Below are 14,157 nucleotides of genomic sequence, written 5' to 3'. Positions count from 1 at the left end.
AATAAATATTTTTTTTTCTTTTTTGAAAAAAATACACACTTTCATGAATTATTAACAATCAAGTAGTAGTAGCCACAGCCAAAGAAATATCTTCCATCTTGTTCCTGACAGGGAGTTGTTCTGAAGCCAGAACTGAAACGAGATCCAGTCAGCACCCGGGTTAAATTAAAGATTGTTCCTCATCTTCTGCGTTCCAGACAAGCTGCAGAAACATTCCCAGCTAACATTCAGGTAACACCTTCACTCCACAGCAGCTATTCATAACATATCTACTATAATTGTATCATTCCTCCAGTGCCTAGGAAAGGGTTGAAACTTAACTATTGCATGTGATAGCTAGGGAAGGAAGGGAATGCAAATAATATTCGAAAATTAAACCAGTCACTGTATCCGATCTTCTCATGCTTCCCACCAGGTGGTATATGATGGACTCTTTGGTGCAAATACAAACACGAAACTGAGAACTCTGTCCCTGCAGTTTGTACATCATATTTGTACAAGGTAAGCACCTTAGATGGTTTATGGTAATAGATGCAAAACTATTTCAAGCGATTTACAGAGACAGCTTTGTATGGTAAATATGCAGTTGTGCTGAAGACAAAGAATATTTAATTCTATTGCACATGGGTTTTTTAAAAATATTGTATATCTTTTTGTATGTTAAGCTGTAATACTGGCAGAACAGAGATGATGATGATGGCAGTTATAGAAAGCAATCGGTTTTTGGTATCGGACTGTAGGAGGTGCAAAGAATATATCTTAACACGTTTTCTTTTAAATTCCAGTTGTCCAGAAAGTAAAATAAAGCCACTAGGCCCAATGCTTTTAAATGGGCTTACGAAACTGATTAATGAATACAAAGAGGTGAGTTGAAAGGTTCTTTGTTGTAGAGTCACATTTATTTATTTAGCCCTGGTCTACGCTAGGGGGGAGGAATCAATCTAAGTTGCGCAACATCAGCTATGTGAATAATGTAGCTGAAGTCAACATACTTAGATCGACTTACCGTGGTGTCTTCACTGCGGTGAGTTGACTGCTGCCGCTCCCCTGTCGACTCTGCTCTCGCGGTGCTGGAGTACATGAGTCGACAGGAGAGGGCTCGGGGGTCAATTTATCACGTCTAGACTAGATGCGATAAATCAGTCCCCGCTGGATCGATCGCTGCCCGCCAATCCAGCAGGTAGTGTAGACATACCCTTAGAGAGACAATGTGGTGAGGTAATACCTTCAGCAAAAGTTGGTCCAATACCTTTTATTGGACCAACTTTTGCTGAAGGTATTACCTCACCCAGGGCCATCCCTAGGGGGGTGTGGGGCCCGGGACAAATCCCCCTCCCCGCTCATCTCCTCACTGTCCACTAGGCGACTGCTTGCCTTTCCCCCCACCTGCTGCTTGCCTCCTCACCCCGCTCGCCCTCCTGCCTCACCTGAATATCGGGACAAATGGCATCCTGGTCTTAAATCGGTCGGGACACAGGCCAAAGGGCTGAATATCGTGACAGTCCCGATTTTATCAAAGCACGGGGACCCTTGAAGCGCGAGGCCTGGGGTGGTCGCCCCGATTCGCCCTACCCAAGGAATGGCTCTGACCTCACCCACCATGTCTCTCTAATATCCTGGGATCAACACGGCTACAACAGCACTGCAAGGATTTATTTGTTTAGATTTATAAAAAAGAAAAAAAATGATTTGGTCTGATTTGAACTGATCTGATTCTTATACCTCATTGCTCTTGCATGATGTTTATTTTAAAAGAATGTATAAGGAAATATTTTCAGCAGATAGGCCAGAGAGAGGAAAGGTGATCTCATGGTACTGAACTGGGATCCAAGAGGCCTGGACTAAATTCCCCACTCTTCCATAAATTTCCTGTGTGACCTTTGGCAAGCCATTTGGCTCCCAGTCTTGCAAACACTTATGCACATGCATGTGAGTAGTCCTGTTGATTGCAAGATTTCCATGGCACTATTCATGTACACTTCTATCCCGATATAATGCGGTAAAGCAATGCTCTTAGGGGGCGGGGCTGCGCGCTCCGGCGGATCAAATCAAGTTCGATATAACGCGGTTTCACCGCGATATAACACGGTGAGATTTTTTTGGCTTCTGAGGACAGCGTTATATCGAGGTAGAGGTGTACTTGAAGTTAGCACATGTGTAAGTGTTTGCAGGATTGGGACTTTATTCTCTCATGCCCAGATCCGGGGAGGTACTTAAGCACATGTATAACTTTAAGTATGACCTTGATGTCATTCACTGCCTGATGAAACTTCCATGTAGTGGTCTTCAGGCGTAGTCCCAAGCAGAGTGCATTGCAATAGCTTAATACAGAAATAGACAATCGCTTAATACAAAGCATTGGTCAGTGTGTGCAGTCTGCATTGGAGGGATAAGTTCCAACCGTCTGCCCTAACAAAGGCAGAAGACTGCACGTAGCCACGATTGTAGCTTACCTCCCAGGAGCAGCCAAGGGGCCAAATTTAGATTGTAGACCACGTTGCAAGGGTATGTCCATCTCTTGCCAACGGAGGGTGCGGAAACTGCTTCTGTCAGGTCCTCTGGATGCTTCTCCATTTTGCATCAGCAACATCTTGCTCCTCTCTGGGTTGAGATTGCAAAGGGAAAACTGAGGCTGTGCGCCGGCAGGGTTTGAAAAATAAAGAGCTGCAGAGTAGAGCGTGGTCCGCAGGCTGGAGGACTGGTTGCATTGGGTAGACCACTTTGCTGCCTTTTACAGATTTTTTTTGTTTTGATAACAAGCGAAGTTGAGCCAGACACATTTAAGAACCTCCTGATTCAGGGGTGTTTTTGTTAACTACCAATTTAAATGCCAAAAGCCTCCCAGATGAGAGGAGAGGAGGGAGGAGGTGGTGAGGACAGGAAAATAACAAGGCAGTAGGGCAGGGAGGCAGTGAGAGGAGTAGGTGAGGGGATGTAGGAATGTTAATGTTGCTGAGACATGAGGGAGTTTGGTAAACAAAAGAAAACTGCATTAGATGCTCATTACCTAAAGCAAGGAGAAAACAGAAAGGATAGGAGGGTTGCCAGTAAATGCTGGATGTATAATTTAAATCTCTCTCCCTTGTGTCAGGTGCATTGATAGTGTTTGTGGAGTGTCCGTGAACCATAGTGCGGCAGTTCCAGTCAGTGGTGATGGGCCAGGGTAGCCACGCAGCGATTATTGTGATAGCACCTGGGAGTCGCAGTCATGGACCTAGACCCCTTCGTGCTAGGCGCTGCACGGGCCTGATTGCGATGCCCTAACTCAGGCTGAGGGCTTGTGTAGGTGAACACGCAGTGCGCGGCAAACGGGTGTAAATCTACCCCACACTAACTGCTTTCCGTCTAACGGCTAGACGGACAGCTAGTGCGCGGCAGCAGGGTCCACATGGCCAGTTATTGCACAGCAGGCGAGTTTGATTGACACCCAAGCTTGCCACACACTAGCTGTTCGTCTAGCCATTCCCTGAGTAATACCTTCCTCCATGTGAAGTCAGTGGGACCCAAGGCGGGGTAGGGTACGGTTGGGATGGTATCATTTCAACAGGTACTACCAGCCATAACTAAGGGTGTCATACTCTGGCCCAAAACACGATGCAGGTTTTCCCAGTGTCATTTCATAAAGCAAACTTTTCTAAAGCACGTTACCAGTGCCTGATCATGCAAACCCCTTCCTAGTGCAGATTGTCCCAATAAGTGACTCCAATAAGGCTGTCAGATGAGGTGTACTGATATGAGTGGGGTGGGCCTTTACTTTCCTTACGAAGGGTGTGGTGGGGGTGCATTTAAGTGGTTGGATGGGTGCTACCGGAGCAAAGAGTTTTTAAATAATTGTTAGCCCGGGGACCCTGACACTGTTGTGTGACGGGTGACAGGCTCTGCTGGAAGTTGGTTGGGGTCAGTGGAAGGTGTGTGTCACTTGCTGGCCATTTCACATACCTAGCAAATCCCAGCAGTTTTTCTTTCTTGAAAGATAAAGGCAGCTTTTTTGGCGTAATTTTCTGTTTTTGTGGGAAGAACGTACTGCATCTGTTCTTCGTTTACAAGGTGCTTTGCTCTGGGATTTGATTATTTTCTGGGGCTCTATGTTTCCCAGGTGAGGAGACAGGATATAAAGTAATGGCATAATTGTAAGGGATAGGTATGTGTGTGTGTGTGTGTGTGTGTCTCTCTCTCTCTCTCTCTCTCTCTCTCTCTCTCTCTCTCCTGGCTCTCTCTGCTGACTTGGCTTTTCATTGTTTTATAATTCAAGGACCCCAAACTGCTGTCAATGGCCTATTCAGCTGTTGGAAAACTGTCCAGGTAACTAAAGCGCATTTTAAGTAATGGGATGTCAGAAATTTTTTCCAAAGCAATTTGTAACTCTGTCAGCAGGCAGGCGAGTTAGTGTCGTGCCAGATGGCCATTTGCAACAGAGCACAGTGTGTAGAGAAGCACTGTCTTTTGTCATCTCTGCATCTGTAAAATGAAACATGGTGGTGGTGGATCGTTCTGCTAGGAATGACTGATGGTCGTTCATGGAAGCATGCAGAGAGGATCTAATAATGGTTCTCTTCTCTAGATTGCTGCGGGTTTGTTAATTTATGATTTTTAGCGGAGGTTAGCACGCATGAACTCCGTGAGCTGTGTGTTCAAAAGTGGACCCTCCAAACTGGTTATCAAATTGGCTGTTTCATAGAATGTCTTGATTTCTGAGCCACGCTGAGTGGTTGTTAATGGGAATAATTGCCCAGTGGTGGAGGTTATGGTTGGAGGTAGAGATGAGTTGCAAAGAGACGAGGGAAGTTAAATGCAGAGTATGGATATGGTTTTGCTCTCAAATTCTTTTTAAAAAACCTACTCAAATGATTCTATTCCAGTCGAATGCCTCAGCTGTTTACCAAGGACATAGCTCTTGTCCAGCAGTTTTTTGAAGCTTTGTGCAAGGTAGGTGATAACATGGGTTTGGGAGAAGGTCATTATTTTAATGCTCTGTTTGGGGGGACAGATTGGAGAGTAATGAATCCTCTTGTTTTCATATTGCAGGAAGAGCCCGATACCAGACTTGCTATTCAGGAGGCCTTGTCTATGATGGTTGGAGCATATAGTAGTTTGGAAGGAGCACAGCGTACGCTTATGGAGGCTCTTGTGGCTTCATACCTAATAAAGGTATTTTATTAGAGATAAATATCATTTTTTAAAAGAAGAGAGATCCGCGTGGTATGACCCAAATACTCTTTTTTTTTCTGTTTTTAATTTCATCAAGGAACTCCCTCCCCTCCCCCACCCAAATTCTGTTTTTTGGCATGAAACGAACGAAAAAATCAATGATTCACTCAGCTCTAATCTCTAACACTGTCTCCACTATGTTTTGTTAGAGATGTTCCGCTCTTCCATTTTCCTTGTACTGTTACATCTATGCAGAGGCTTTCCATGTCATGAAGTGAAATGATTTGAAAATGTTCTAGTGACTGGAATAATGATATCCGTGCACCTTTCTTTTTCTTCAAAATTTCCCTGTATCCAGGCCTGTCTTTTTCAGAATTGCTAGTAGTGCAGCTAATATGCACCTGGAGGTTCTGCAATTGTATGGATAGTTGTGCATGCCTTTCCTGTGACATACACATTTACCTGTGCAAAACTAGGTGTACAAATGCATGACAGTTTTGCCCTTGCAATTCTAGATAGCTGGGCCTCAAGACAGTATTCTTTTAAGAAAGAGTCTGTCCTACCTCTGGAGATTCTATCCAGACCTTGTAGAGAGGCTGGGACTCACTCAGCGAATAGTTCTTTTTTTCATCTCTGGCTACTGTTCTATTTATTATGGTCTAATCCTGCAAATTCTTGTTTTATAACTGCTGAGATGATTAAGGGTTTGAGATCGTGGCCCATGATTCCTAATAGTGTGTGTGTGTGTAATTACACATTTAACTATTCACGCTGTGCTTACTGCAAAAACTGGTGGTGTTTTTTCTGTGTCTTGCTGCACCAAGAATTGGTTTAGAGAGGTGGCCTTGAATTGCCCGAGCAGGGGTTGAGACACAGTAGTGTACCAGATAAGAATACTGTTAAGGCTGGTCAATTTCAAGTACAACAGCCTTTTCGGTGTTCATTTAAGTAGCTACTTCAGTGTTGTGTTCTCTTCACTTCGGTACCAGTTTAGGATTGGAAACGTCACAGGACTGTGTTTGTCCCTCTGGGGCAGAAGTAACACAGAACGGTGTGTAACACAGTAGAAGGAAGTATTCTGACCTCTTCTGATCTTGAAGAAAATTTTTAAATCCCAAGTACAGCCACTGTTTTCCATAGGAATTGTCACAAAATGTCTGTGAAAAAGGATGTTGCTAATTACGTTTACAGTGGTTGCTATGACTAGATATGTTTCCAAATGCACTTCCATGTTTCCTTGCACCTCCATAATTACTTTTGCCTTAATTGGGTCAGATCTAAAGTGAAGACGATTGAGATATCTGTTTGCACGCACACCACATGGAAATCCTTTGTTTTGGCTGCAAATTTTTGTTTGCATTATAGTAGAAACTAGAGGCCCCAACCAAGATCAAGACCCACTGTGGCGATACTGTACAGACACATACGTCTAATTTGTCTGGATCCATAACTTGTAGGGGCAAAACAATTATTTCCTTCTCCAACTGAAGTAAACTTTTTTTTATTGTTGAAACAACTGTTTAGGTTCATCTTAAGGTTTTTCTTTCATGCAATTGCCTTTGTTTAAAAAGCTTTTTGTTGTGATGGGCTAATGAGGACTTTTTTTTTTTTTAAGCCTGAAGTCCAAGTGCGTCAGGTGGCCGTGAAATTTGCAAGCACAGTGTTCCCTTCAGATCACATCCCTTCCAGATACTTACTGCTTTTAGCTGCAGGAGATCCGTAAGTTTCAGGAGGTGTTAACTTTGCATCTGGGTTAAAATAAATAAAAAATTCAATGCAGTTGTTTGGAAATTGGCCATTGTGTTGTAGCAGTAATGGCAGACTTGCAGAGACCTGAAGCTCTGCCTTATCTTGGCAAGCTAGGGAGGAAGAAGAGAAATCAAAATCTTTCACAGGGTACTTTTGTCTTTTAGTTTAAACCAGAAAAACAAAGTGGGGTAAGGATGGACTGACAATGTCAAAACTTGAAGTGCTCAAGCTTTGATTTACCACACCATCATATAATTAAATCAAGCTAAGTAAATCAGTTGCAGCTAACGTGTCTTGCACGGCATTGGGTTAGTGATGCCCAGGGAACTGCTGGTTCAGATAAGCACTTCGTGAGAGGACTGGCAATGGGTCAGCTAAGGGCAGGGCCATAAAATGGTGAAAAAGAAGAGGTGAAGAGAGGAAAACAAAACTTCTAGGGTGGGGGAGTAGAAAGACTGGAAACTGAAGGCAGTTTGTATAGCTTGGTTAAGATGCTAGCCTGGTAAGATGGGGATGGTGCTGGATAGATTGAGAACACTGTGATATGTAAGCCAAGAAAGTCTCTTATCATCCAATCTCCTTTCTTCCAGAATCAAAAAGCTGTTTATTTTCTGTAACCTGCAGCTGGTTCTCTGGAGTGTTTAAAAAAGCTTCTTTCTCTGGAGTGTTTAAAAAAGCTTCTTTCCTTAAAAGCCCTCTCTCTCCCCAAGAAATGCACTTGTTGTTTGTTAAATAACATTCGCTCTGTGCTCGTGTGCAAATGACTTTCCTTTCTCATTTTTCCCCTTGAAAGACGAGAGGAGGTGCATGGAGAAGCCCAGCGCGTACTGAGAATGTTTCCTGGTAAAAATGAAAAGGAGAGTGCTGGTAAACAGATGCCTTCCTTCCCAGAAATGGTCCATTACATTCAAGACAAGGTACAGCACTGCGGCAAGACTTGTAATGATTGCAGGCTTTTTTACCCCCAAGGCAGTGGTGTTAGCTGAAGTTTGAGGAAAGAGCAGATTTGAGATCGCAAGAACCTCCCTCTCAGTTGGTCCCAATAGGCACCATTACTGGCACCCTTGGCAAAGAAACTGAGGGTTAAGTAGGGCTATGGAAACTTGTCCTTTGAAATAACCACCCTTAGGTCAGCGGGGAAAGCTTGCACTGCTGCTTGTGTTGAATCAGTTGTGTGGGGGGAGTTCAATCTCCAGGGCCGGTCATCCAGCACCTTACACAAGCAGTGACTTCACACAAACCATTCTTAAAGGAACAAAGACCATGTGTTGGCTGACCCAGAGAAAGGGAGGAATATATTGTACAGCACATAAAAGCGTTGCAATATATGGAGAGAGAAAATGGAACAAATGAAGGAGGTTGCTATTAACTCAAAGGCTTAATTAATCCTCTTCATAGTAACTCAGTGGAAAAATGAAAATACTGACTGTGTGAGTGACATGTCATGAGTCCTACAGTGGGAGATGCCCCAGGGCCTGACATGACATGCTGCTCTAGCAGTTTGTTCCCCTCCGTATGCACTTAAAGGTGACCTGTACGGATTTAAATAATGGGCTTGTGCCCTTCTTCGCTTTTCTTATGAAGTATAAAGTCTGAAATGACTTTTGTTTTAAAAGGGTTTTTTTCTGCATGTTTTTTTCTTCCTTAGGAATATCAGGGATGTCAAACTGGGACTTAACTGCCTTTATAGCAGGACTTCTGGAAGGTCTCAGGGATGTTTGTGACAGCTGACACTTCAATGTCATAGTCATAGAGTTTAAGGCCAGAAGGGACCACCAGGTCATCTAGTCTGACCTTCTGCATACCGCAGGCCACTAACGCCAGCACACTGAACCCAACAAATGGAATTAGACAAAACTATTGCAGCCCATAGGAAACGAATCTATATTATGTGCCCCAGGCAGAGCATGGGAGGGACTGAGGTGCGCTAGTGCCCAAGGTCCCTGTAATGGCAGGAAAATGATTGGGATGTATCCAGATAATTCCGGCAAGTGACCTGCACTCTGTGCTGCAGAAGAAGGCGAAAACCCCTAAGGTCACTGCCAGTTCAACCTGGGGGAAATTCCTTCTTGACCCCACAGATGATGATCAGACCCTGAGCATCTAAGCAAGAACCAGTTAGCCAGGTACCTGAGAGAGAGAGAATGCTCGGTGCAACCTCAGAGCCCTGGCCCATCCTGTCCAGTGGCTCATCTCCAACCCTGGCCAGCTGTGATGCTTCAGAGGAGGGAGATTAAAATAAACCCAGAATGCATTGAAGGAAAATTCCTTCCTGATCCCCTGCAGGTAACTGGCTGAAGTCCTGAAGCATGAGATTTAGGCACATAGATAAATTCATGGCTGGTTTATACACATTTGTTCTTGTATCAGCATTGTCCTTTAGCTTAAATAGCTCTTCACTCTCCCTGATGTATTTTTAGAGAGCAGTCATATCCCCTCTCAGCACTGTTTGCTAAGCTAAACAAGCCGAACTCTTCCAGTCTCATCTCATAAGATAGGTCCTTCATTGGCCGTGATCATTCTACTTGCTCTTCTCTGCACCTGTTCCCGTTTGAATTCATCTTTCTTGAACATGGGTGAACAAAATTGTACCCTGTATTCCAAGTGAGGTCCTACCAGTGCCTTGTACAATGGCATTATTGCTTCCCTATCCCCACTGGAAATGCCTCTCCTGATACATCCTAGAATCCCATTTGCCTTTTTCATAGCTGCATCACATTGGTTGCGCATAGTTATCCTGTAATTGACCAGTACACCTAGGTCACTCTCCTCCTCTGTCACTTCCAACGAATGAACCACCAGCTTGTAGCAGAAATTCTTATTAGACACTAAGCACTCTGTGCTATTGAATTTCATCCCATTTCTGTTTCTCCAGTCTTCAAGGTCCTGCTGTATAATATTCCGATCCGCCTCTGTATGGATAATACCCCCCAACTTTGCATCCTCAGCAAATGTCATTGAACTGAGGGGAGATGGTGTTGAATCTCTAGCAAAATCTTCCTTTATCCAAAATAGGAGTCGTTCCAGTTAAATAGGTGTTCAGAAACCCCCCAGAATTTTCATCAATGTGACTAAAAATCCCTTTCCCTTTCAGTTCCCTTTTTTGTTCTCTTGGCTCTCGTGATGTCACCACTTCACTCGGGATCGCAGAGTCCTTCAGCTTTGATATGACCTGAATTTCTAGTGTGAAAAACAAACAGGAGAACCCCCTGTCCACACCCCCACCATTATTCGGGTCTTTTTTTTTTTAACAGAAGCATCAAAGGATACAAGACTAATTTTTCCCCTTTGCTGAGACACTTTAAGTGTTTGTTTTTCATATGCAAGTGGTGAATAATAAATATGTGGTGGAGCTGGTCCATATAAGAACACTTTACGGCCATGATCAGTGTGCAAAATGACTTCCCTACATAAATGAGCTTAACTCTTGTCTTCAAAGTCTAGAGAACTAAATTTAAAGGAGGAGTAAGATCCAGTGTTTCGAGAGCCTGGAGTAATGGGCTCTGATCCAAAGTCTTCCACTCATTTGACTTTGGACGCTTGCTTAAGCTGTCTGTGCCTCATTAGGGCCCCAATTAAGCAAAGAATTTGTGGACATAATTGATTCCACAGTTGTTGAATCCAGGCCTAGAGTCATCGTACATGCTGATAAACTAATATCTGCCGACCTTATTGGGGTGCTGAAAGTAGGGCTGGTTGGAAGCTTGTCTGACGGAACCTTTTACTCTTGGAAGATGTTGATTTGTCAGAACTGAAAGAATCTGTGGGAATGTGTTGATTTTGATGAGTTTCCAGGGGAAACCAGGCTGGTTTCCTGCTGGTTCCTAAGCTTCCTGGCTTCTTGCTAGCCTGAGCTGGCAGTCTCCAAGCTTGGAAGCTTTTTTGGAATTTGGTTTGAAATTTTTGAAATGTGTTGGGTTTTTTTTTTTAATAATTTTTTTTGAAGTTTCTAGGTTTTCCTGTGGAAGGAAATTCCAGCTCTAGTTGTGAGCCTTAATTAATGATTCTAACGCACTTTTGAGATCTTCTGGTTAGCTGCATTATGCAAATGCACAGTGTTTTGTTTATAATTACATTTGCTGAGTGGAAGATAGTGGTACAATTAGTTGCAGCAGAAAAGATTATTACTAAGTATGTGCGCCATTTACAGCCTGGCGTGTACCCCTGCTAAATATATGTGTTTGTTTGTTTAGGCCTCTCACCGAATGAAAACTCCTGCTAAATACATGACCGGAACTGCAGTCCTGCCTTTCAATCCTGCTACGTTTGGAGAGGTAATTGTGTCTGTCTCACGGCAATAGTGATACATTCTTACATGTCATTATTTAACCTATGGGACACTGGGAGAACAGTGGTGATAGGATGTCAGGCACTGACTTGGGACTCAGGCAATCTCGGTTCAGTTCTTTAAGGAATTCTGGGGAGTTTACCTGACTGACTTTGCCACAACCTCCTCAATAATCTTCCCTAAAAAGGGAGATTTGAGGTAGCTCAGTAGTTAGTGTGTCATGGTTAAGGGATGGTTTTCTGAGGAGGATGTGTTGACCATGCCTCCTTGCACACACCTGGCATCCTAACCTCACAAAAGAAGGCACTGACGGTCTTTCCCCCCTCCCCCAACAGTGGGAAATCAAAGGCAGAAGATACTGCACCCCCGAGACATTGCTCATATAGCTTGGTAGCAGGTAGGGTGGTCCTGATGTCAATGATGAGCCTTAGTCTCAATGAACCAAATTCAGAGGTGATGTGTTACTTACACAACGTGGGCTAAGGGACGCTAAATTGGTGTAACTTACATACTGAACTGGCTGAGAAAAGATGCAAGTTACTCCAGTTTAGAAGCACCTTTGTATTTGACCCGTATGACTTAATCCAGCAGTTTTCAAACTTTTTTGAGCTGAGCACCCCCTTTGAGTTACCATTTTTGGTTGCACCCCCTAGAGGGGCTGACGGCCGGGGGGGGTCTGCTGGATCTGACTCCTGTTTCCCTGTGAAATACCTTTAACCCTACCTTGTTCTCTTCTCTGTTTAGATAGTCCTGTACCTGCGAATGTGTCTTGCGCATAGCGCAGGTGTGGTGCCATCCTCTCAGAACTTAGCTGACATGCAAGACCATGCTCCAGCAATTGGCCGTTATATCAGAAACCTCCTGTCTGGCAACTTCATATCTTCCTCCTCATCGTCATCTTCCTCAAAAAGTGGAGAAACCAACCCAGTGCAAATCTATATTGGCCTTCTTCAGCAGCTGTTGTCTGGGGTTGGAGGTGAGGAACCATAGGCCATGGTGCTGAGGAAAGAAGAAAAGCTCTTTCTATAACTTATGAATGAGCGTTGGCCAAGCATACTCAATACCCTGAACTTCGCTTCAGTGACCATAGGTTGTAATGAGAACTAACCCAAACTGTCCTATCCCAGTTTGTGGTTTAGAGTTATTCCCTCGCACACAATTGTGGAAGGGGTTAAGGAGAGAGAGAGTGCCACAAGGTTGGGGTGTCAGAATTTCCAGGTCATTATCAGTGTTTATTACAGTCTTTGCACACTTGAACAGTTCCCTTGTACATAGGCGCCAACCCCATGGGTGCTCCGGGGCTCAAGCACCCACTGAAAAAAGTAGGGGGTGCTCGGCACCCACAGGGCTGGATTAATCTTTTGTGTGCCCCGATGCCTGGACTGTGGCCTGCCCCCTGAGGCCCTGCCAGTGCCCCTGTCCCGCCTCTTCCCTCCGAGGCCCCGCCCACCACTCACAGGGGAGGGGAGGGGAGCACCCACGGGCAAAAACAAAAGTCGGTGCCTGTGCCCTTGTAGAACGACACTCTTCATCAGCTATCGGAGGCAATTTAAAGTTTCGTCACAAACTACTGGTGTACCTTTAAAACCGTTTACTAGAAATATGCATTCACATACTAACTATTTGCCTGTCTGCCATCCATAAGAGAGAGAGTACTCAGAAATAGTTATGACTTTGACATTCCATATTATCTGAGATATTTTAAATTTGCATTAAACTGTTGGATGCAGCATTATCTGCCTGTTTTTTCCATTAGTTGTAAATAGAAAAAATTGTATTTCATTTTCCGAAACTTGATTCTTTAATTACTCTTTAGGTTTGCCAGTCATGTATTGTCTTCTAGAAGTTGTTTCGGTGTATCCAGAAAAACTAGCTACCAGATTTGCAGACAAAATAGATTGGATAAAGGTATGTTGCATACACATGTGGATTTTTTTTCTGTTCACCTTTGCAAAATCTGGCCTTTCAAGACCTAATAATTTCCCAGGTAGCTGATTAGATGATCAGTACTCTCTTGAGGAGTGAGAGATTCTTTTTTGCCGCATTTTTATTTCCTATGTCTTTTGCGGGTTTCGTTTGCACTGTTCAAAGAGTTCTCTCTCTTTCAGTTCATTACTCTGTGATCGGGTTTATGTTTGCTAAGTCATAGTTTTAGATAGGAACTGATGCTACTAAGTGTACATCTATACTGCCGCTGGGAGTGTGCTTCCCTGCGTGGGTTGATAGACACGTGGTAGCTGTGCTTGAGCTCGCAGGCTAAAATTAGCATTGTAGCCGGGGCTAGCACTGGCGGTGGCTCGGGCTAGCCACTCAAGTACATACCCAGGGAGCTAGCCCAAGCTGCTGCCCATGCTACCTCCAGCTACACGGCTATTTTTAGTGTGCTAGCTCAAGCAGAGCTAGCGCCTGTCTGTCTACTTGTGCTGGAGAGCACGTTCCCAGCCGCAGTGTAGACATACCCTGTGTTCCTCACATTGGTAGACTCTGAGGGGTATGGCTACACGGCAGTTAAACAGCTGTGGCTGGCCTGTGACAGCTGACTCAGGCTTGGGCTACAGGGCTGTTTAACTGCAGTGTAGACATTCAGGCTTGCGCTGGAGCCCAGGCTCTGGAACCCTCCCCCTCCTGGGATCCAAATCCCAACCTAAAGGCCAAGCCAAACATCTACACAGCAATTAAACAGCCCCATAGCCAGATCCCCGCAAGCCCAAGTCACCTGACATGGGCCAGCTGCCGGTGTCTTAGTGCAGTGTAGACATACCCTGAGGGCCAGATCTTTCACTTCTGTCAGAGTAGTTCTGTTCTTTGGTAGTTCATGGGTATGACTTCACCCTATAAGAATCTACCAGTGAGAGGAACTGCTCTGGCAGCTCTCTGAGGTGGGTAGGTGGAGGGCAGTCTAATATACTGCTGTAAGTTTTGAATCACGCTATATAACTCCATTGGCAGTATTCTGGTAGTGATCAACTTCT

The 14,157-nt window shown here is 44.3% G+C and overlaps 1 protein-coding gene across 1 annotated transcript in view; it reads left to right on the top strand.

Annotated features, from left to right (window-relative positions):
* ECPAS (Ecm29 proteasome adaptor and scaffold) overlaps positions 1-14,157 on the top strand; it is an 86,430-nt gene that overhangs the window by 32,035 nt on the left and 40,238 nt on the right. The window contains exons 9-19 of the mRNA XM_024215177.2: positions 112-231; positions 416-501; positions 786-864; positions 4,253-4,302; positions 4,860-4,926; positions 5,026-5,148; positions 6,764-6,867; positions 7,691-7,814; positions 11,091-11,171; positions 11,930-12,161; positions 13,002-13,093. Of these exons, the coding sequence (XP_024070945.2) occupies positions 112-231; positions 416-501; positions 786-864; positions 4,253-4,302; positions 4,860-4,926; positions 5,026-5,148; positions 6,764-6,867; positions 7,691-7,814; positions 11,091-11,171; positions 11,930-12,161; positions 13,002-13,093 (1,158 nt within the window). The remainder of the gene's footprint in view (positions 1-111; positions 232-415; positions 502-785; positions 865-4,252; positions 4,303-4,859; positions 4,927-5,025; positions 5,149-6,763; positions 6,868-7,690; positions 7,815-11,090; positions 11,172-11,929; positions 12,162-13,001; positions 13,094-14,157) is intronic.

Source organism: Terrapene carolina, unplaced genomic scaffold (assembly GCF_002925995.2).
Source record: "Terrapene carolina triunguis isolate 2854851 unplaced genomic scaffold, T_m_triunguis-2.0 Scaffold35098, whole genome shotgun sequence".
Taxonomy (NCBI): Eukaryota; Metazoa; Chordata; order Testudines; family Emydidae; genus Terrapene; species Terrapene triunguis.
This window is presented reverse-complemented; position numbering and strand designations above follow the sequence as displayed.